Source organism: Bradysia coprophila, unplaced genomic scaffold (assembly GCF_014529535.1).
Source record: "Bradysia coprophila strain Holo2 unplaced genomic scaffold, BU_Bcop_v1 contig_94, whole genome shotgun sequence".
Lineage (NCBI taxonomy): Eukaryota > Metazoa > Arthropoda > Insecta > Diptera > Sciaridae > Bradysia > Bradysia coprophila.
In genome coordinates this window covers 8,870,373-8,894,835 of record NW_023504022.1, presented here as the reverse complement: position 1 = coordinate 8,894,835, position 24,463 = coordinate 8,870,373, and the positions used below count along the sequence as shown (strand labels likewise).

Below are 24,463 nucleotides of genomic sequence, written 5' to 3'. Positions count from 1 at the left end.
AACTTCGGAGGGTTGCACGACGGAATCACCAAGGAGCCTGCGTCTTTGTTGAAGAAATTTAGGTCATTCACAAATGATGTGTATGCCTGTTTCTTCTTCTAATCCGCAGGGGCACCAAGTTACCGAGAACCCTAGCTTACTGAGGTGCGGATTCAGCCCGCAGTATTTTAATTCCACACATTTAAAAAAAAGAGAAAAAAAAATCACCCAAATTGGTAGAGCATTACTCAAGTTATCGTGTCCTCAACGAAGAATTGTTATCCACAATTGTTCATACCATTTCATACATTTTCAATCACAGTGAACTTTTCTGTTTCCCACATATTTCCGTATTTTCTGGTGTAATACCCTGACTTTCAGTCAATGGAATAATAGAAAGCTTCGCGTTAGAGGAAATTTCGTTCGTACTAAATCGTGTGCGGCAGCATCCAGGCAAGAAACGGTGCAATCGATTTTAGTCAGGTGTAGTCTCTGCTTGGTAACGGTCGAACGTTAAAAACATTGAGTGTGTTCCAAGAGAAAATTGTGGAAATTTTTTTTAGTTCAACAGAAAAAGCTTGTTTTCTTTGTCATTCATGTGAAAAATGATAAATGTTAAAATGCACATTGGATAGAAATTGTTTCGTTGTTGTGGGTTTAGGTAAACATTTTCTAAATTTCGTTTTCTTTACCACTGGAAGTTATGAACATTTTTTTCCCGTATTATTGCAATGGTTTGATGAGTTGTTGACCCGAATATTAAGTCGAATAATTTGCGATAACATTGTCAATAATGAAAGGAAAGGTACAGACAAGCCATTTGAAATTTTTAGGCGGAGTGATACGCATTATCGAATATGGTGTAAATTTTCAACTCCATGCGTTTTTTCCCGTCTCGAATCGAATTTTGTAAAATTTGTTGATCCGATTCGAGGCCGAGGTCAATAAACACCGAGAAAATGTCGCCGAAAGAATTGTTTGAAACATAAAAAATGCGATTTTCGACGCACACAGCATATAAATTACTAAAAATGATGGTCGTCCTGCCTGAGAAAAATAATAAATGAACAGGCGGGGCTACGAAAAGCTAGCATTTTGTTATATAAAACTTTTTGCATTTTCATCTGAAAATTTAGTTCGACTATTCCCAATTCTCTCCCTTCCATCAGTTCAATTATGCCACCAAAATGTATGGTCGTGATTTGTTGTTTTATCCTTAACCCACGCAGAATTTAATTCTGAGTAAAAAACTGTTTAATGACATGCATTGAGTTGAGAATCTGTCTTTCATATAATGGAAAATAAGTAATCGAACCCGTAAGTTAACCAAATTAATTAATAAAATGGTAAAAAAGAAGTAATCGAAAACATTTCAATTGACTGTGCAAATTTTTATCCGGAGGGTTTCCGAAGATTTTTACAAAAACAGTGATCTTATAACGTACTTTAAGGTACTTTCGATATATCTTCACATATCATATACCGCTTCGATACCGCTCCGGAAGTATAAGATTTTCAAACAGCGATATATAAAATCAACTAAATTATGCGTGCAATAGATCAGTGCTCCGAAAATGATTCTTCATCTAATTACTTCACTCCATTTAGAGTAATTACAATATTAAAGAAAACTTGTGAAGTAATAGATTTTGCATTAATTTTTTCAAGAAATAACTTTGATCGAAATAAGTAATAGATTCGACAATAAGGCTGGTGATTGCCGTCGGTGTAAATGTAAAAAAAAAAACTTGAAAATTTTTGTTATATTTTCCCCGTTGACCTATTTCACCTAATGCGCTTAATGAAAGAGCGATGATGAAGCATTTATTTTTTAAGTTTTCCGATGTTTGTAAGACGTTGACGTTGAATAGATTTCCGATGTGCTGTTACATTCACCGTAGCTAGAGTGTTGTAATAATTTTGCTTAGGAAGGTGCGGGAATGCAGAAGAAAAAAAAAACAAAATTTCTTCTTTTTAAAAATTGATTTCAATATCTTTATCAGCCTACGACTTCGATCAGACTTTGTCTTCGAATTTTGAGGCACATTGCGCACTCTACAACAATTTGAATAGTAGTTACAGTTGTCACAATTCGACAAATTCTACTATGATGTGACTTGCGGAAATGCTATCGTCAACAGCATCCATAGATAGCAATGAACCCTATCGATTTTTGTTGAATGTCGTATAGAAACCGAAATAAAGAGATTCACATCCATTTTTTTTAGGTCACATCTAAAGTAATGAGTGACGCCTGTAGTATTCAAATCTATTTTCGCAATATTCAAATTGCACGTTTTCTCTGCTCCTTCGGTAGATACCTATATACCCATTTGAAGTTGACAACACGATGAAAATCACATTGATGAATAAACACAAAATAATAGACGACATGTTTTGCATATAATACTCGATATATAAACTTCTCGTTGCTGACGTCATTAAGTATTCTAGTTCAGCCTTAAATACGAAACAGGAGCACTCTTTTAAACGGGACGAGAACACATACCTTAAAAGAGCTTTTTGTCTATTTCTAAAATTAATTTATGTGAAAAGTCAAATTAAAAGCATTTTTTATCGGAGGGTGGTTGGGTATGCCCTGGAATCATCGCTGCTATTTCGTTATTGTGACTATATAACTGTTTGGATGTCATAATAATTATACGATGAAGTACATAACACAATGGAAAATTAAATTTATGTTTTTGTTGATATGTTCGTACTGGATTTTATAGTTTTTGCTTTTAATTTCGGCGTCAGAAATATAATTTAACATGTTTTTCGTACTCTTACTTCGGCTCCTTAAGTACTCTATTAATTGTCCTATTACGTAGATATAAAGTGCAATGTACATCATGTGGTGTCGTCAACATTATTTGCTTTCGAACTTTCACGAAAAAATCTGCTAAAGATCCGTCAAATCTCTAGGTTCTAGAACAGGGAAGAAATATATATCCATTATTGGGATGAGGAATAATCAAGGTATGGTCGAATGTCAAATTTTGTATGGAGCATGAGATGTGAGTTTGTTTCTATGAAATCGCCATGTCCTCCGGTTTGTATGAACAGACTATACCTGGTTTATACTTTCATTGGGAATAATGACAGAGTAATAGTTTTATAAAAATTTCCAGTTTTCATTAAAGAAGCAACACAACAATACTCAGGGAAAGTGAGCAAAATTAAACGTAAATTCAATTTTGGAGTTGTATGGGAATCCCACCTCATATCTTGGGAACAACTTATCAGTTCATGCTCCGTCGGGCATTAATCGATAGATTAGCTTTCCCAAAGATTCCCAATGATCAATATTTATTAGGAATTGGTCAATTTATTAGCCGTCGAAATTGAGAAATGTTCCGGGTCACTTTAGGGAAACTCCATATTTTATAGAAAAATCTTTACAGGGGAAAAACATTGAAACACGTTCGACAGTTATTTCACTTTAAGTTTTTTTTTTTCGTGAAAACGGCTTTTCCGGTCTGAAAATCGATTTGAAAATTTCCAAGAAAAGTTTAGTTGAATCTATCAATATTGCAGAAGCTGATGGTCAAGTCTTCAATTTTAATCATATTAATAAAATTGTTGTATTGCTTGGACATTCGTTGAATAAAAGAAATTTTTTCAACAATTTTGGTCAAGTCAAGGCAATACAACACTTTGTCAAAAATTAATCATATTGTACAAGGAAAATGTATTCTGCCATCGAAGTTTCTTTTTCTTGCAATCAATTCTTCTTTTCCTGGGATCAATTCCTAATTTCCTTACGATCAATTCTTCTTTTCCTGCGATCCTGTTTACAGACTTTTTATTTAAATTGTCATAAACGATAAAATTATTTCTTTTTTTTACAGGTGAGGGAGAGGTTCATTTACAATGGGAGCAGGACATTGCTTTTGGATTTTGTATCTAGCCTGTTTATGTAGTGCATCACTGTAAGTAAAATTAAAATATTTTTTAAGTTAAAACTAAATCTTATACGTCCAGCAATAACAGTTCATATAAAAAGGTACACAGTACATCTGATTCTCGGACTTTCGGTCGGTCTCGGTCGCTAAATAGTTATGTTTTACCTTTGTTTCACTTAGTGTGACAATGTCAATAGAAGTTTTTCGATACTTCATAAGAAATAAAATCGTAAAAATTTGGCTAAATCAATGAAATTTCATCTCTCTTATAATTCGCTAATTGGACACGTCTTCTTTTTGCATTTAGATATTCATTTATAGTTCGATTCTTCGTGTTAGGTTAATTTCTTCTCAAATGTTCTGTCTGCGCTATTATAGCGCGAAAATCTGCCCTAGTTTTCTTTTTCGACGTTTGTTTGCAATTTTTGAGCCAAATAAATACTATAGTGAAGTGAGTATCGTGTTGCTTTTGACTTTTAAAAAACGTCTTTCTCGAAAACTTTAACGCTAAGGCCCTTTGTTTAATAGAAAAGAACAGAAATGTGGATGGCTACCGCTGGGCAAATTCGCACTGCACAAAATTCTGCTTATTCTAGCTACTGTCAGCAAAATGTTCTTCGTGTTATAGAGAAAAAAAGGTCTGCTGAAGTCAAAATCAACACTTCACTTGTATGGTCTGGATCAAAATATGCGAAGATAAAGTCGAATAAGGAAACTAGCGTAGATTTTTGGCCTGATAGCGCAACCGAACCCTGACTTGAACTATATCTACTTCTTTTTTAAAGACTATTTAAAGACACATCTTCTCGGCCTATATAAATAGTCCCCAAGTCAAGCCAACATTGATTGTTTGCCATTGCTAAATCAAATATTTTGTTTCAGGGGAAACAATGCCAAAATCAACTTCAGAGAAAAGGAAAAGAAAGTCTTAGATCAAATTTTAGGTCAAGGCAAATATGATGCGCGCATCCGACCATCTGGCATCAATGGTACCGGTAAGGAGCAAACATTTTTTTGTTTTCTATTCACGAAATTTAATAAAATTCACATTGTAATATCAAAACATTTTCCAATCTAACAAATTTACAATTGTGGCCCAGAATTGGGCCAAATGTTGCTATTAATTTTTAATCCAGTGTTTAAATTGGCTTAAAAATCGAACATAAATTTACAAATTAAATTTAGAGAGAAGAATATCATTGAATGATTGAGCTGGGTCTTCTATCAATATTTGTTCATGGGTGGTATTTTAAATGGGTTTACAGTTTTGAGCGAAGTGTTTGTTAGTTTCATCAGCATTTAGGCAATAAACCTTTCACAAATAATGCACAAAACTTACGCCGGTTTACATATAGAACCATTGTAACCGATTTGAAAAATGTGATAGAAGACTGCATCTTCGGCTTGCAACGTCGTGCAATAAGAATTTCTTAAAATAACATTCAATTATTCGCCGTCCATTATAAATAGTTATCGACCAATTTATGTTAACACAATTTACGTATTAGTTCGGTTTAATAATTTCTTATTTTCTTAAGTGACTCAACGATTCAACAAAGTATATGAAAGATTAGTAGATTGTTTCCAATTGAAATGCTCACAAAAATACTTAGTTAGAGTAAAATAACCGTAGGTCGTTTTAATAAAATATGATTGTGCAATAAAACGACAGTCGTTATAGCACTTTGGTGGCTATTAATTTGTTTAAGCCCAGAGATACAACGGAAATCATTTGTTATTCAATTTCACTCTGTTCAACTTGAAGGTGCATTTTGGCTTCACGAAAAATATAAATTTGTTAATAATTTGATAATGTTAGCCTTTCGCAGACAGTAAACATATCACCAGTATACATTGTCGAATTTGTTACACATCTTTTGATCCAAGTATTTCAACTGATTGATGGACATTCTACTACTTCAGTAGCTCTAACATTTTTGCTGCATAAAATCAACCCTTTGTATAGTGTTCATTACTGACTTCGTTTTCGCTAACAGATGATATAGCCGTCCGTTAAATCTGAATAGGGTTAGGGTATTAGTGGCATAAAAATGCATCAATCAGAATTAATAAAAAAAAAATCAAACAAATGCTGGACTTCATACCGAAACGAGGAACTAATTGTCATTTCGTGAAAAATCTGACCTTATATTAGTCACAGTTAATTCGTACTGCAGCTTGAATAACTCAATATAGATGGAGCTTTGGTCTATGTTCCATGAGAGCTAGGAAAGACTTGAAATCTCTGTACGAGTACTTGTGAAATTTTCAGATTCTTATTACCGAATTAATATGTTGCTTAGACATTCGCTTCTTAACTGGAACTGAAATGAACGAAAATGTGATATTTTTCCGTTGAACCTTTTTGAAAATTTAATTTCTATAAAACGCTGGCGGCAACAAAACAAGACGATAATGGTGATGAAGACGATAATTTTAACAAATTTCGATACAACGAGCATCGTTCCCGATAAAATTATTCCTTTATCCCATTCTGCTTGTATTGTTAACGCGCATGGGCTACCATGAAAAAGGAAGAAGATTTCTTCACCTATGACGTCGTTCGATGACGTTTTTCATTAGTTAGAGTTGAAAAATTTGAACATATTTTGTGTGCCTTAGACAGGATATTAGTTTTTGAAATTACACGTTGCAGATTTTTATTACACGTTCTGTTCTACTATCGAATTGTCGGTAGGGTATACGGTCCGACAGCTTTAAATTCTCCAGATAATTTCGCGTTAGCCGTTCCTAGCAGCTGGTTTGTTATCCTTTGTGTGCATGGATAGAATGTGTTTCTGCTTACACTGATATATACATTATCGACACGCGTGCGCGCATAACCAATATAATATTGTTAGCACTTTATCAGTGCACACAGAGAATACAAAATCCAGCTGGGTGAAAGCAGACAAGAAATGTACGTTGAATCAGGCTGTGCACTGAATATGCATTAAACAATTACGAATACAGAACGCTTCGCCGAGATTTAACTACAGAAAAGTAATTAATTGCAATTTTATACATCAAAGGGCAGCGTACGAATAGAGAAGCCTATTGAATAATTAACCGAATTTATTTTTGATCGCTTAGTCAAAGTTTCTAATGTTATGTTGAAAACAGGCTTTTGCGAGAATAATATTCACTTAGTCAAAGATCGGAAATTAAAAGCAATCTACTCGGACGTAGCATGCAACAACATTTTTTTTTAAATTTGTTATATATAACCAACGAGAGATCTGCTATTTTATCTGAACTTTAGAAGTCTAGTTCATCATTAATCGCCTTTTAATTTAACGATTTTGTTTTTAACAAATTATGAATATTATGCAGATGCTGCAGTCCATTTTATAGTGTTTGGAGCTTTTTTTTGTAGAGACATTCTAATTTTTTTACGTGCAGTAACAGAATTATAACTTTAAGCGATGTCAATCCAATGTGATTCCCATCCAATCCATTTTATTCATTTCTCATTATGGCACTGCAACACGACATATAACGTGTGGTAATGTCGATATCGCATGCGAAATGAGTAGAATTAATTGGATCAAAATCGCTTGAAATTATAATTCCGTTGTTGTGTTGTATCTAAAAAAAATGTGAATCTGAAACTGATCTGGAAATGTATTTAACCATGGGGTGTTGACACAATGTTTGAATGATTGTAGGTGAATTGTCCGTACTCTTAGCTTCAGATTTTGCAATGAACCTTTTATATCAGAAATAAAAATCAGCAATCGTTGGAATCCATATAACATTGTGTGCTCTTCCAATGATCGTAACTTACATCCTCACTAGTTTACCGAACACGAATGAAATTAGAATTTAGTTTTACGAAATCAAAATACTTACTAGAAATACCGAACGGTTTGTGCAAATAGGAAAATGAAATTATAGTTGTCAATGGTCAATGTCTTTTGCTTTTTGAATTTGAACATTTTGTAAATTCAGTCTGTACGATCTAAAAATTGCAGACCTAGCATTTTTGTATCATGTTTTGAATAATTATTCGAAGTATTTTTGAAACAGCAAAAATCTCCACAGCTTCAACTTTAAGGATCATAACACTGATTGTGACAAAGTATTTTTTTTGGACAATTTTTGATAATGTTTGTGTGGGTTTACTAAATACGAGACACATTAGAGTGTAGCGGACTTTTAAAAGTTTTTTTCTTTTAAATACTTTGTGGTCAGGTTCCAGCATCGTCCACTGATTCTCGCCCTAGCCAGGGTAGGGCCAAGTGATAATGAAGATATTGGTCCCAAGTGACGAATGGAATTTAAAAATACAATTTTTTTTAGAAAGTGCTGTCTTACCTGACAAGTTGAAAGCTCGGAAATTTTAGTCGTCTGGAACGACAGGCATTTCAACTAAAAAAAAAGTTTTACAAATTCCATTCGTCATTTGGGATTAATACCTCATTTTGACACAAATCTGGTTTATCCGCAATTTGTAGCCGGTGGAGAAATTTTTTCTAGATTTCATCAGTTAGGGTGATCATTTCTGATCAATGCACACAGATCATTGGATCCTTTGTGCTACCCTGTCATCATTAAAATCTTGAAGCCCTTTTTAGGACCTCAACTCCTTCTCAACCTATTACCTTACGCTCTAAACGAGCCACTCCAGGCGAGCAAACTGATCCCTATGATTAGGTACCAAAATGATCAGCTAATCTCTAGGTCAGAAATCAAAGAGTGACTGGCGTCAACCTCGCTTCATTAGATTGTGGTTGCCAGAAAGCCACTGGGAGGACGGCTGCGTCTCATCCCTTAGGCCTTACACTAATGAAAGCAAGTAAGGCAACATTGTCGCCCGAATCACAGTCCTTGTCATTGATATTGACAAAGCCTGTGATTTACATTCCGCTCGAAATTGACCTGGTCCAGTCTCATATTTCATAAGACTAGCCCGTTCGAACGTAAGCTTTCTCTGCAGTGAGCCAATATAAAAGCCGAGCCAGGCAGAAGCGTCACTCAACAGCGTGCCACCAAATGGCCAACCGCCACGGTGGAGAAATAGAACAATCCCAACCTCGTTAGATTCCTTTCTTTCTCCACTGAAGTGCGTTCTTAAGATAGCGATTTGTCTGATAACAATTCAGAAGTGAGAAAATTTCTATTTTCTCACAATTCCTTTCTGCGAAGAATGAGAGCGGGGTGAAAATAGGAATTTTCTCACCTGAATTGTCACTTTGTTTTGAGGAATGGTTTCAGTTCGTGTTTCATTGAAAAACAGTTATTCAAGCTACACTACACACCGATGAAAAATGTAGTGTTCACATATCCTTCGAACCTTATTAGGAATGATATGAATCTGGGCTCTAGGTCCATAAAATTAAGATGGTTATGACAATCATTGGATGACTGCTGGACAAGACCTCCTGATATTTTGGAAGAAAAAAAAACATTTTTTTCAAATCCACTACACCAAACACACACTTATATGTCTTAACATTGTGAAAAGTGAGTTTAGCTAATTGTTCAAATTTAAAATTAGAGCTTAAATCGACACATGCAGACCTGATATTTAGTATTTGAGAGGAGAGGCGCATTTTAGTGTGATCCCAAGTATGCCTATGACATATAATAAATCATTTTAGTACTTTCCTTTGCAACACAAATAATTATCCGTAAAATTTTTGCTTTCAAAAAAAAACCAAAATATAAAAAAGAAAAAAATATAATTTCGCCACATATTAGGCCCGGCCATTGTCAGAATCAATCTTTTCGTTCGAAGTATAGCAACGATAAGCGATATTAAAATGGTAAGTTGTTATGTTTGTTTGAAGAAGATTTCGTAAATAAAAAGAAAAATGCCATGAAAAAAAGACAAAAAAAAAATTTGATTCAAAACTAGAACCATAAAATACAAAACTTTCGAAATAAATTCGACGACAAAATATCCTTGAACGCGTTTCCACAGTCTTTTTTGCATTGTGCAACTAGCCACTTTATACTACTTTGGCTATTCGCACATTGAGTGAATGGTCAATTTATACTACTTTGGCTTTTCGGACTATGTGCGTATAGCCAGATAAATTGTCTATTCGCACAATGTGCGAGTAACCACAGTTGTATAAAGTGGCTAGTTGCACAAAGTGTACGAAGGACAACGAGTACATCTGTGTTAAAGATGTGGAAACACAGAAGAAACGGTCGTCGAATTATGACGAAATGATTGTTGTTTTTTCAATCGTCTTAGTATTGGGTAACAAAAAAAAACAAAATTAAAAAAGCCGACCGGCTTTCAATGGCTTTTACAAAGTAAAACCGGATTCCAATCACAATGAAATTGATTATTGTCTTCCAATTACCCAATACTAATCGATACATATCCCTAAATTAAAGTCGTTATCCCATTAATTGGCATTATTCAATTTCGTTAAAAAATGCAACCGTTGCTGCCCCGTATGGCCTTTTGAATTTATTAAATTTTAGATGTTTTGCAACTTGTTATTATCTTAACATTTTATTAATTTTCAACGTAAACCATTTATTATTAGATCGTATATTATTATAAATGTTGCGAATTAAATTGTCATAATCTAAAATTACCAACATTAATATAATAAAATATGAAATTACGAACCAGAGTATTAGGAGTGGGCTACATTTTTCAAAAATAAAATTTTCTATTTTTGCCGCACATTTTCGATTATCATGATGAGTCGTGTTTAGTTTCTCTTTGGATTCGGTTTTTCGGTTTCTTTTCTTCTGTGGGAGGACAAATATCAATTTAAAAGCAACCTACAAGGGATAGAAAAGACTTTGTCGCAATAAAATGCCTCAGTATAGAACGATAAAATTTTCATTTTCATAGCAACAATAACAATCTCTGTAAAGTTCACGTCTATTAATAGTAAAACAATCGACAAGTCACTTATCGAATTTGGATTTCCATACGAAATAGAATCTTGAAGCTCACAAAATCTCCCGTACATAAAAGTCGATGAAGCTAAAATGGCGTGTTGTACACAAACTTTAGTCAGAATTTATTACTTTATCTCCAGTTGCTATGTCATCATTTTTAAACGATGGAAACCTGTCCAACTATTAACTTTGAACCGCATAAACCTCGATTCGATATATATTTTGATGACCTGAATTAGCACGGATATGACAGAGTGCGAATAATTTCCTATTTCACAAATGCTGCATTATGTGCAACATCCGCATTATTTGCACGATTTCCATTCCGAAAAATCAATTCCTCGAATCGACAGTGGCGATAATAGTCAATCGACGAATAGCAAAATGTCGATATTTCGATGAAAAAAATGGAAACCTAATGTGAAAAATCGCATTATCGAGATATATAGCGCACTGTCATGACCTATAACCTTTTCCTTTGCAGCATTTGTTATAATTAAAAACAAATTGAAGTTTCACTCTGATTTGAGATTTTCTTTTATTAAAATTCGAATTCAATACGATGACTAGCCCACTAAAAACGTTATATATTCTACGGATTCAGACGAAAAAATGGCAATCGAATGATATTTCGATATTTGAAAGTTATATCTTCAATAAGTTGTTCCCATTTTTGCTGTATTTACCATTATGGCAATATGAACTCGCCGTTTTTCCGTGTGCTATATTCAGTTCAGTATTTACTCTGTTCGGCCCAGTTTTTCCCATTCATTTTCGATGTATAACAAATGGGTTTGTTGATAGACCCAAAATTACATAAATTGAGAAAATGGTTGTCCGATATTATAATCGTATTGCGTTCTTTGTTATTTGACATGTCTCGGGTTCCTCGTATTACTAAATTTAACAAGTTTGTTGAGGCAATACAACATCGCAATCATATCAAATTATCGGAAAATAAAAAGCTCCGTTTTCGTTATTCGTTTCAATTAATCTTCAAATACCGGTTGCTTCTAACTGAAGATCTATTACGTTAAGCTAGCTACGGCGACCCGAGTGGGTTTTGACACTTAAAATTTAAGTCTTGCAGGGCTTATTTATTCGTAATTTTTCTGTAGAATTCTTAAGTATTTGAAGAATGTTTTTGAATTCTTAGGAATTTTAATCATTTTTTGTAACGTTCAAGAATTCTATGGAATTTTAAGAATCAAATTCTTACAATTTTTAAAAGTTCTGCGAAATCTCTAAATTTAAGATCTTTTTGAAAATTTAAAGAATTTTTGAAAATTAATTCTTCAAAATTCTTAAAAGGAGTTTTCCAAAATTTTTAAGAATTTAAATTCCGAATAATAAGCTCTGAACTCTTGGGAATTGAAAATCGACATACCCACCGATAGACAACGGAAACGCATATACCCCAACCAATTCGAGTTACTGTTTCATATCATTTCCCTTCTGTGTGGTTTAAATTTACGTGACTCGAAAAATCACGGTTCAAATAACAAAATCACTGCAAACAAAAGGCTTGAATAAATAGACTCTTTCGCTTTCGTTTTGTTTTGTTTTAATTGGTCAATATGTTGTTGAGGGAACAGAGCATAGAAATGTATGGTTCAGGTTTGCTTTCTCAGCAAGAAATCTAATCAATCTTGCCGATCCGTTTTTTTTTCACCATAAGACCAAATTGTGAAATGACAAAGTTGAAAAAACAAAAAATTTGGTTTTTAAGTTTGAGATATCTTTGAGTGAACTTATAAGTAAAATTTTTAGTGGGCGGCTTAGGTGGTGCATTCAGCCTTTCGGATCTAAATCCACCCACTTAATCCAATCCATTTTTCCAATTATAACGTCTCTCAATTATAGCTCAAACAAATTGTAATTACTTTGTGTAACTCGGGAATAAAGGTGAAAAGTCGATTTTCCAGTGATGTCTTTTACGGATCGTAAAGAATATCACAAATATTACTCGAGAGAAAATGCAGCTTTCACAGTTATTCCCAAGTGTACACGTTTGCGCACTAACAAAATGATTTTTATTTATGTAACTCTTCAAACCAATTGATTGAAACAAATCTAACCAAGTAATATCTACCATTTACACATCGTTTATAAGTTACCTTAGGGATAGATAAATATGAAGAATTTTTGTAATTAATTACCATAAAAATAACAAACAAACAAACAACTATAACATCCTACTACACACAAATGATTTGCTATAATAATTGGAACAAAATATATTAGCACAATAAAAGCAAACATTTCAATTTTCTGCTGTTAGATGGTCCAGCAATCGTCCGCGTCAACATTTTTGTTCGAAGTATCTCGAAAATTGATGACGTTACAATGGTAAGTGGACACGGACTCAGCACCATTATATCTGCGTCTGATAAGAATATAAAAAAAATTAAATCGAAGACGTGTTTCGTTCAATATTTTAGTTTAGTTTTTCGTCTCGTATTTCGATAAAAATTTTTTCCTCTCATGGAATTTACTCAGTATATACCAGGAAAGCTACACACTACGATTCCTGTTTTGTCGGCTATTTGCCGAATAAAATATTCCTCGAAATCGTAAACACAAAATGTATTCGCAAACAGCTCACAGAAGAGAATGTTGTGTGTAGCTTTCATATACATAATGCCATCCACTGTGAGAATTTTTTCTGAATTTTCCTTTTTTAAATCAAAAAGTTTTTTTCTTTAAATATAATTTGAGCTAAGCTAAGATTTTGAACTTAAAACTACTTGAGATTATCTGTAATGCAGAAAATAATTCTAAATCGTAGTACTTTTATATAAATGGGTCATGATAAATAATATATTTTGTCCAGTGTCGTCACGTGGGCCATGTGATAATTTATGTTTTTTCATTTAATTTTTCAATTTTCAAACTTTTTGTTCCAATTATTTTTCTTTACTTCATTTATCGTTTGTTGAATGTTTGTAGTAAACTTTTAAGTGAAACTTTTGTTGATTTTTTTTTTCTTATTTTTTTCACTTTTATTTTCGAAAGACAAATGATTTAACATCTTTTCTCTAATTTTTGGTTTCTTCTTCATTTTCTTTCGTTTTAACCCTAAGTTTAATGTCATTTATGGATCTCTGTGTGTCGTTCTTATGTACATATATTTTTACTTTAATTTATCTTTTAATGAAACGGTAAAAAATTATGACATTTATTGTAGATTTGAAGTGTTTCATAGTTCGTATCGGACGTTATTTGCTGACGAATGTGAAAGTTGAATTTATCATTCGAACATTTTAATTTTCATAAGCGATTGTTTTGCACACAGAATGCAACTAAAAACCAATGAGTAAGTTCGATTGACTGCAGCGTGTTCCATTATAATCAAGTAGATATTGATAAAAACAAACACAAAATCAAAACTAAATTCCAAAAATTCACTTTCTACAAGTGATTACATTATGGGGCCTATTTTTAAGATTTTTTTTTTAATTTTTGAAAATTCCTAAAATTACTTTTAAAAAATCCTAAAATTCTTAAGGCCAGAAGGCATGGCTAAATGCTTACATTGCCATGTAAAGCGCCCTAACCTGGACTTAAAAAAATCCTCATATTTCAAAATTTTAGGTGTTTTTAGATTTTTTTAAAAAAATATTCTTAAAATTCAAAAAATTTTGAAAAATTCTGAAAAATTCCTAAAATTTTAGAAATTTTGATAAATTTAATAAATTTCTCTAAAAATTCGTAAAATTCTTCAAAATTTCTTTTAAAAAAATTCTTAAAGAAAGGCCCTGATTGCGTAAAAAATTGGAAAAATTGCAACACGTTGCAATAGTACATTACTATGCAAGGGAAGTAAAGTGATATCTCGTATCCAGATGAGAAAAAGTATCCGAGGGCGGCAGCCCGAGGTACTTTTACTCATCGTGATACGAGATATCACTTTATTTCCCGTGTGTAGTACGACGTTTTACTATGCGAGTGATGTAAAGGTTATTGCCTATACATGTAATCGCCTTATTACATGCACCAGCATAGTAAAAATATTTGTTTTTGTTTAGTTGATTCAATGTCTAAACCGTCAAAACAACTTGTTGCACAAATGAACTAATTTTGTAGATATTAAAAGAAAATTCTTCTACGTCTATTTTCATTCTCGTTGTACTAATTACAGCACGACTACACCAGTCAAGCGAACTTGTCTGCGTATTCATTCACTTCACGATTTTCCGTCTTTCGACTTCGATACTAACAGTATAAATGATGAATGGCATTTCGCTGTGAATTTTGCATATTATGTCTTTCACATTTTGTACATTTTCTAACATAGAATTTTAAGTGAGTTGGTTCGATATATTTATCACGTGCTCCACTCTGCGAGATGCTACTTATCCGTTTTCTGTTGATAGCATTAAATGAATGTTAGAATAGAACTTGTTGCATTCAACTATCACTGAAGCTGTGCATTTTTGAAATTGCCTAAATGTTATCTCTTTGATGTCTATTCCTGTATGACCGATCTGTAGGCAACCTTGTGTATACAAGCTGATCCAGTTGTGTGAAAAGATGTTGAAATTATGGTCATGAATACAAACAACTCTTTGATTTCGAATTTTGATAAACAGCAAGTCCTGTGCCACTGCAGTCCTACAATTCCTGCTAAAATAATCAATTTAGTGACACAGGCAACAGACATAAAATTAATAAAATTATATGAAATTAAGGTAATATTTCGCGTGATCATTATCAACACAAAATTTTCTTTAAGATGCAATCTTAAAAATTTCCGTAAGTTAAAAAAAATCCTAAATCTTGAAACCCTCCGTTGCAGGGCCAATTTTTAATAATTTAGTTCTTTAAAATTCCTAAAAGTTTTTACATTTTTTTAATTAGCTAATTTGTAAACTTAGAATTTTTAAGAATTTTTAAGAATTAAGTTTCTAAAAATTGGAGGGTCCTCGGCCTAATTTTAGGAAATTAATTCTTACAAATTCCAAAGAATTCTTAAATAATGCTGAATTTAAAAATTAACGATTTTTTAGGAATATTTCTAAGAATTTCTTGGATTTTCACTTATTTTCCTTAAAGTCCTTTGAATTTCTAACAAAATCTGAACATTGTTAGTTGAAAATGTTTAAATAGTTATTCCATCTACAAAGTGAAAATTTCAACGAATAACTGTTAGAATCTACACTGTCCAACTCGAAACAGAAATGTCGAATGTTTAAAATTTTACTTTTTTCGAAAAGGCAGACCTCCTGTCGAACTATCAAACTTGGTGCACTTGTTTATACTTTTCTTGAAATTTGTTTTCTTTTAATTTCAACATTTTCGTAGCTAAATAATTTTTTTTCGTCTTTAAAAATTAGGTTGAATACTTTAAATACCATTGTGAATGATTGTTAATATCACTGTTATCGCTTTAAATGTTTTAATATTAAGTTTTGAGTCTAAATTAATTAACTAGGCAAATATTCTATCTTCATTCGAATTGTTTCTGTTTCTTTTTAATTTTCATTTTCCGATTAATTTTTAATTTTTTATTTTTTTATTAAAGGTGCCTTTTATGGATATATGTTTATTCGTACAATTTTTTTTTCTTCTTTCTTTTCATAAGTTGTCTATGTTCCACATAAATAACAACAACTACACAAAATATCAATAAAATTTTATACTCATCATAAATCATTTTATCAGAGTTCAAAAATGTATTCACTTAAAATATGTTCGATATATTTCATTGGTGCAACCAACAAAAAAAAATTAGTAAAACTTAACTATACGAAAAAAAATAAATTCATTTACAATGAACATTAAAAAATTTGGCGCTACAATAATCAGGTCATTAATTTGTAGCTGGCATTTAATTACAAATAAAAATAATGATAAAAACAAATTCAGAATGCGTGTGTGTTTGTTCTAACTTTTAAACTTTAAATTTAATTTAATTTTTTATTTCAAAAGCGTATAGCATGCATATACAATTACTTTCTCAGTTTTTTTTTCGAATTCGAAGTGAAAAAGATTTTTTTCTAAAAAAGAAAATCTAAACATTTGAGATCCATGAACATAACGAAATGAAGTTTTGAATTTAATTTTTTTTATAACTTTGTTTTAGTTGATTAGTTCTTTTGATTTAATTTTGTTTTCCGTTCATGTTGTTATTTCCTTCATCTTATTTATTTTCTGGTTACCAATTATCTCTATATCCGTGAGCTTATGTTATTAGGTGTGAATTGTGAATGGATACGAAAGACCCAAAAAAATATGTCTCCTCTCAGCGAGTGATTTTCTCGGTGGTTTAATGGGTTGGTATTTTATCGAAAACCGACAAAAAAATTATTTTTAATCAGTCAAAGAATATTAATTTAATCGAAAGAAACTAAAAACTGTGTGACACAAAGGACTCACGTAAAATAGTAGATTACATTGGATGCTGTGAAAGTAATTCATTACATAAAGTAAACATATTGTGATAATATAGTACAGTTTGTTTACCCGAGTTACGGAGGCAAGTTACTAAAACACACACGAATTTGCGAGTATCACAAGATTGTTTTCGAATTAATGAATTACTTTCACATTGGGCAAATTGCCATGTAATTGTCTACTTACGCGTGGGGCAGGCAATCTTTTTTTTTCGTATCGTGGCAGTAAATGTTGTAAATCAATAGGAAACCATTTTTGGTAGAATTTCCACGATTTTTATTTGGTGAAAACATTTTCTCTTTATTCAAATTTATCGATTCAGATTTTCGATGACATTATTCAACAGCATCAATTTTAGAATTTTTTGAAGTATGTTGCGTCAGAAAATTGTTCTTTCCACGGTGTGCCCAACATTTGCATCAATATCACAAAATTGATAATAATAATAATTATTGAAGTCTCGACACCATTTTTCTTCCTACTTTTTTTTACCAGAGCCGAAAATTATATTCTTAGTATATAGTATTGGCTAACACTCCGCAACGAGAGTTATTTCGACCTGAGTCATCTTACAGCATAAGACACCAATATTTTTGGAAAAATATAAAATTAGCTGAATGCAGGGCCTATTATTCGTAAATTTTTTTTACACAATTTATTGAAAATTTACATAAAATTTACCAAAAATTTACTGAAAATTTACCGAAAATTTACAGAAATTTATCAATATTTACCGAAAATTTAACGAACTTATGTTTAGACAAATTCAGTAAATATTCGGTAAAATTCTGTAAATTTCAGTAAATTAAGGGAATTCGAATCGAAACATTCACATCAACCCCATATCCACAATCCACATACTTATAGGTTACACTATATAGTGGACCTGCTTAGGCTGAAAAAAGGGCCTAATCGTGCATCTTACAAAATCATTAAAACGATGATTGTAGGCTGTTCCGTATCGATTCCTGATTCTAAATTGATATGGAGCTAAGACGGCAGCTCAATGATTCTCTGGTGAGCGGCCGTAATGTCACTTTTTTTCTATGATTTTTCATTCGTAAGCGAGAAGAGATATCAATCCACTTCCAAAGGATAAGTTATATAGAATTTCACATTTCGACATTACGGCCGCTCACCAGAGAATCATTGAGCTGCCGTCTTAGCTCCACATCAATTTAGAATCAGGAATCGATACGGAACAGCCTACAATCATCGTTATAATGATTTTGTAAGATGCACGATTTTTTGCCTAAGCAGGTCCACTAATACAACATTAAACGTTTTGTATAACCAGTTCTAGTTTGACTAAACAAAAATTTGAGAACAAAAATCGATTGCATCAGTCCGAACAACAAGGACATAATTAAGGACTAATCAAAATTTTAATTCAAAAATACAGTGACGTTACATAAGTCAATTGAATTGCATGTTAGGGGACATATACTGAAGATGAAATAATGTAAAAATGCAAGACTCGCACCTCCGTGCCGAAATTCTCGAATCTAAAACGTTTTACCTATAAAATTGGGTGTGTTAATCATAATCATGGGACATGAGCAATAACTGATTGAGCGAATTAATGAATCTAACATTTGATTTAACCTCCATCTTCGGACTGCTTTAGATGAAACTAATTGGAATTAAACTCATCAAACATTATCAACATTACAAAATACAAAAAAATTATTATTATTAAAACAACATCATTGTAGAGTCACAAAACATCGCCACAGTCGTACACGTCAACATGTTTCTTCGTTCCATATCAAAAATCGACGATTACAACATGGTGAGTGGAAGACAACGAAATAAGCACAGTCAAAATTTTTCGTTTCCAAAAGAATTTTTCTTATTCTGTATTCGACACCGACGGTCAAATAACAAGATGACGAGATTGATTATGCTCTTCATTAATAAATTGCAAATTCTTATTCACATCAACACAGCACACACTTTTGTAAATTAATACACCAAAGATGGACACTAAAAAGGTCTTACAGCCCCTTCTAGTGTTTTAGAAATGAATTCGTCGTCAATTTTCCAGTAAACACGCGCGTACACTTATTTATTCTAAAGCTAGAAACTTTATCACAAGGCACATTTTCTGTTCGTTTGTTCTTCCACTTACATTCTAACATTCTTTTCTGCTTCATTTTTTTTTGTGTTTCGTTTTAATTTGTTACATTGTTTAACATTACCATCTTTAATTAAGCGAGGAATCTTTAAATCAATTTCTATGTCAGATAAGTGTTCGTCTGATTCGATTAATTTTTAATTGATCTTTGTGCTTTCTTTCGTGATCGTTTGACACTCTTTTGCTGTAACACGAGCCTCTTTATTCCATTATTGAAATTAAAATTTTTAATTTTTAACTTAGTTTGTAAATTAAATTATTGGACAGAAAATTGTCGTCATACATGAAAATTTGGCGAAGTTTAGGTAGGGTTGTCTCGAAGCAAGGAGCTGTTCCTTTCTGTATAAACAGTGGTTGCATATTTTACAAATTTTTGTTTCACAAAAACACCTAACAGAATGGGACCCTATTTTCAATAATTGAGGTATATTTCTCCAAGGAAAATGACGTCATTTCTCATACAAAGGTGACGTCACTTTCTATCAAATTTGTAAATAGGACCCAGGAGGTTTTGTAGTTACTAAATAATATTTCGTCTCCTACTTAGAGTTGTAACTTCTAGGAATGCTTCATTTATTGTCCTAAACATTCATTGAAGTTCAATGCATTAATATTAGTGATTTCATCATTTCCGTCGTTGCTAACGTGAAAACGTTCTTATCCAACAGTCGTATTTAAGAACATTTCAATGTCCTACTTCGTCAAGGTCTCTCATTCTCCGAAATGACTCGCCACTTTTTAAGTGAAAACTTCGGAAATATTGTTTTACTCTTATCTCACAAAATAGAGAACGTTAGCTAAACGGCCGCTAACGCTAATTTCCAACGCTAAATCCCCCGCTAACGCTAAAATCAACGGTAATGCCCTGTCAATAAATGGCACCATTGTGAATGCATACATATGGACGACGAAATTTTCGATTTATTTTTCATTTATTATTTTAAAAGGTCATCCGGATCAATATTTTATTACTGCAATCCGTAGATCTAATTTGCAGTAAGGTAGCGACACTGTGCTGGAAAAAATCTATAAACTTTACAATGTGCTGTTCGACGACAAACATCTTCAACTACACAACAAACACATGGTTAACCTGCAATTGAAACACATGAAATTAATTTTGTGATTATTACTTCCACAATGTGATCGGATCAATATTTTAGCAATTAGTAGATTTGACTTGTAGGAAGCCAGTGGTATTAATCTGGAAAAGTTTTATTCACTTTTGATTGCAATAAAACGTTTTACGAATGACATTTTCCAACTGCATGTTCGTCGTGTGGAGGATACAATTTGTAACATTAAAAAGAGAATAAAAAACGTTTCCAACTTAATACCGCTGGCTTCCTATAAGTCAGATCTACTAATTCCATTGATAAAATGTTAATCCGATCACATTGTGGGAGTAATAATCACAAAATTAATTCAGGTGTGTTTGGGACTCGGTGTGTTTGGGACTAAACCTGTCTTGCCCGTTTCTCTTCTATATACTCATTGAAGAGTATAACCTGAAGTGAATCACAACTCCCCGATCCATGAAGTAATCGTCTTCTTCTCGTCTTTTCTACCTCTTAATACATTCACTCCTGAACCCAATACCACATCCATAGAGGTAGACCACATCTGTATATAGAAATACAGTTAAAACAATGCTCTGATCTGATACATCTCGCAATGAGAATGGAATTTTTTACCTGTCGTATTAAGAAAGACGCATAGGGGTTTAGAGCGTCTACGGATTATCTGTGTAAGAAAAGAAATCTCGTTCACTCACAGTCTCAGCGTCAGTTTTTTACCATATTCAAGACTTCAACCGAGCTAAAAAGAACAATAAAAACCACGACAGAAGAGCCATATTCTAAGTCCAAGTACAGTCAAATCCGTGTAAAAACGCAAGAGCAAATTAAACAAATACAAAAAGTCGTCAGAGTCTCGTTTATCCCTAGGGTACCCAGAGACACCGTCTTGTTCCGCTAAATTCAAAAACTTCGGAGTTCATCTTTACAATTCCAGTGAAATGTAAAGTGAAGACAAACACATTGGGGAACTCATCAGGGTCGACTCGGTGTGTTTTTTACCTATCTTGCCCGTTTCTCTTTTATATACTCATTGAAGAGTATAACCTGAAGTGAATCATAACTCGACAATCCATGTGTTACACCGAGAAACACACCGACACCGAGACACACCGAAATTGCGTCGTCCATGTGTATGCATTCACAATGATACCATTTATTGACTGGGCATTACCGTTGATTTTAGCGTTAGCGGGGGATTTAGCGTTGGAAATTAGCGTTAGCGGCCGTTTAGCTAACGTTCTCTAATATCACAATGCGCCCAATCGTTGGCCCCCTGTGTAGAACGGTAAATTTGACAAAAAAATTCTTGAGAAAACTTTTAATTTTGAAATAGTCGTTGGTTGGCAGTCTTCGACAGGGATTATTATTGGAAATTTCGATTATCGAAAGATAACAAATTCTGAAAACTCTTAAATTTGTGCAAATTTTCACAAATTTTCAAGAAAATTTCGTAAGATTCCTGATTCTGATTCTCAAAATTCCTTCAAATTTATGGAAGGTTCACTAAAAATTCTTAACAATTTCCCAACGAATAACAAGACCTTAAGTTGTGTATAGTTCAAGTAGAATATTATATCACACTAGGACTTTTCGCAAAAGTCTGTTTATTCAAATCACTTCAGATTATTCGGTAAAGAATGTCCTCTCATTCTCCGTATATTCACGTTTCTACAGCTCGACAATAGATTTTGCAATCGTATAATTGAAACGTTCCACTTTAAGTAAGACAAATGAGTTACATGCCCGCGGCTAGCAAAAAATATTTCATAGAAAAAGAAAATGTTAGGCAACGCCCAAGCAATGTATTCAAGAAAAAGGCGGACAGAAGAAACAAGGCAAACTAGAAACATGATGGATTTTATCCCCGTCATCATCATCGACATGAATATATTTTTTCGTCGCCAGTTCATTGTTCTGAAAAACACTTCATATTCTTCATTATTCAAAATTTGCTAGGATAGACAGATTTTCCTATCAATTATTAGGTCAATCACTGCTGTTTTTTTTAAATTATAAATACCCAAATCTTGTGTGGTGGTATCATTACACAGAAAATAAAAAATTTTGATAGAAAATCTTGAGTGTTGTATATCATTATTGATTGTATAACAGCGACAAGTGTTTCATTTTATAAAAATTAATTTTTAATAAATTATATTTAAGGCTTACACTTTTTCATTAATATTACAGTCCGCCCATATGCTCTGAAGAATTGTGTGAAAATTAAAAACACTATATGAGAAATAGTGAAATGTATGCTTTTATTGTTAACAAAATTATGTATAAAAAATTTAAAAAAAAATCTCAGACTCTATTTCATCAATTCCACATCTTACCTAAGCATAAAAAAATATTTTAAATACAAAAAAAAAGGAAAAAAAAAACATTTTATTCGAATAATACAAAATATTTTTATATTTGGCATCGATATAATACTATTAAATATACTTTACGCAATGCAATGTGAATGATTACTTTTTACAGGGAATTTTTCTTTTCGTTTAGTAGAGCTGCACATAAATGGTAGGAAGAAAATTTCATTTTGTTTCCATTAACCGTTGTAAACAGACGGACGTTAAAATGTTTTCTTAAAAAATATAAAATAAAAAATAATTTCTTGTTCAAACTTAAACTTCAAATAAAAGCTTACACTCGTTACAGTTTGGCCAGCTTTAGCAACAGCTGAACAAAAAATAAAAAAAGTGCCAATGCTAGAAGCGTAACATTTGATTTGAAGTTGAACTTTATGTGTTTTAAAACCGTTACAAAACTCTCAGTTAAATTTTCTTCTTCCAGAAATGCAATTATGAAATGCTGAAATTCGGCAAAGTTTCAATTCAGCTGTGAATTCAACCGTCTGGTTTAATATATACGTGTGTGTCGGTCGTACTATCTAGCTGGCTACATTAGCATGTGCATTAAGAGCAACTCATTCATTATCGAATTTTAGAGACCAATTGATTGATAACCAGCTGAATTCAAATCATCCAAATATTCAAACATTTCAAAGTTGTTGTTGAGTTAAATTTAAAATTAGTGAAAACCATTTTGATAAGACAAACTTTACTCTTAAATTTAACTTTCGCAATAAAAGTTTTCTTTTTCTCTTTTTCATTTTTATTATGTTCATAGTTATGCATATTGCAACAAAATGTTAGATGAGTTTGAGAAACTGCATGCCCAGCAGCTTTAATTGTTATTTATTGTAGAGGAATATTTAGCAGATTTTCCCCCAAAAAAAAAAGAAAAAAAATATTTCAAATGCATGACATCTCTAGTCGTTAGCACAGTCATACGCAATTTTGCGTGTGAATTAAATTCGTTTCCCAGTTTTCATTTATCTTTCTCACATAATTATAGGAATACAGCGTACAGCTAACATTTCGAGAACAATGGCTAGACGAACGATTGAAATTCGATGACATTGGGGGTAAGTAATAGTGAACTAAATAGGAATCTCCAATAAAGTGAAGTTTGCAATTCGCTCGAATCGAATTCGAGTTGGAATTTACTATTTTCCCCGAGGTAGTATTTTACATGCTACATGCGTCGAAAGCCGTACTTTCCATGTTTGAAGCACGTCTTTCGACGCCCTCAGCATGTAAAATCCATTACATAACTCGGGGTAAAAGTGAAAAGTCTCGTTTTCGTGTGTTTATTGACCTCGGCGTTGCCTTGGATCAAAAAAAACACGAAAACTCTACTTTTAATCTTTTTATCCCTAGTCATGTAAAATACTATTCATCCGTGGTGGGTGGCGTGAATAGCCGTTTTTATCCACAATACAAACACATCATTTTTCAAAACTAAATTAAAGTGACAGTTGCAAAGAGAAATAGTAGATTCTACGTCCTTGTTTGGAGCTTTTAATTTTACCAAATTCGAGCCGAAGTCGAGGGATGCAACCACATAAAGCAAAATACAAAGCTTCAAACAATTAGTAAGCTATTTTACTAACTAAGCTCCTGGAAAATCAGTTTTAACGCTCATGTCAATGAAGTCATTTCCCGAAGGCTTAGCAAGTAAAAATCTTAAGGGATTAACAAGAGTTGAGAAAATAACAATTTTCCCACCTGAACTGTCATCAGAGA

At 32.6% G+C, this 24,463-nt stretch overlaps 1 protein-coding gene across 11 annotated transcripts in view; it reads left to right on the top strand.

Moving 5' to 3' along the window:
• The first annotated feature begins 442 nt into the window (after positions 1-442).
• The window catches only part of LOC119085256 (glutamate-gated chloride channel), a 33,742-nt gene continuing 9,721 nt past the window's right edge, over positions 443-24,463 (top strand). For 3 of the 11 annotated variants that reach the window (XM_037195598.1, XM_037195596.1, XM_037195593.1), the window contains exons 1-5: positions 443-640; positions 3,834-3,914; positions 4,770-4,882; positions 18,872-18,948; positions 23,733-23,802. In XM_037195598.1, coding sequence (XP_037051493.1) covers positions 3,856-3,914; positions 4,770-4,882; positions 18,872-18,948; positions 23,733-23,802 — 319 coding nt within the window. In that variant the 5' untranslated portion in view covers positions 443-640; positions 3,834-3,855. Of the gene's footprint in view, positions 641-3,833; positions 3,915-4,769; positions 4,883-9,590; positions 9,656-13,041; positions 13,110-18,871; positions 18,949-23,732; positions 23,803-24,463 lie in introns of those variants that run through there. The other 8 variants (XM_037195603.1, XM_037195597.1, XM_037195594.1 and 5 more) reach the window with 5 other exon arrangements.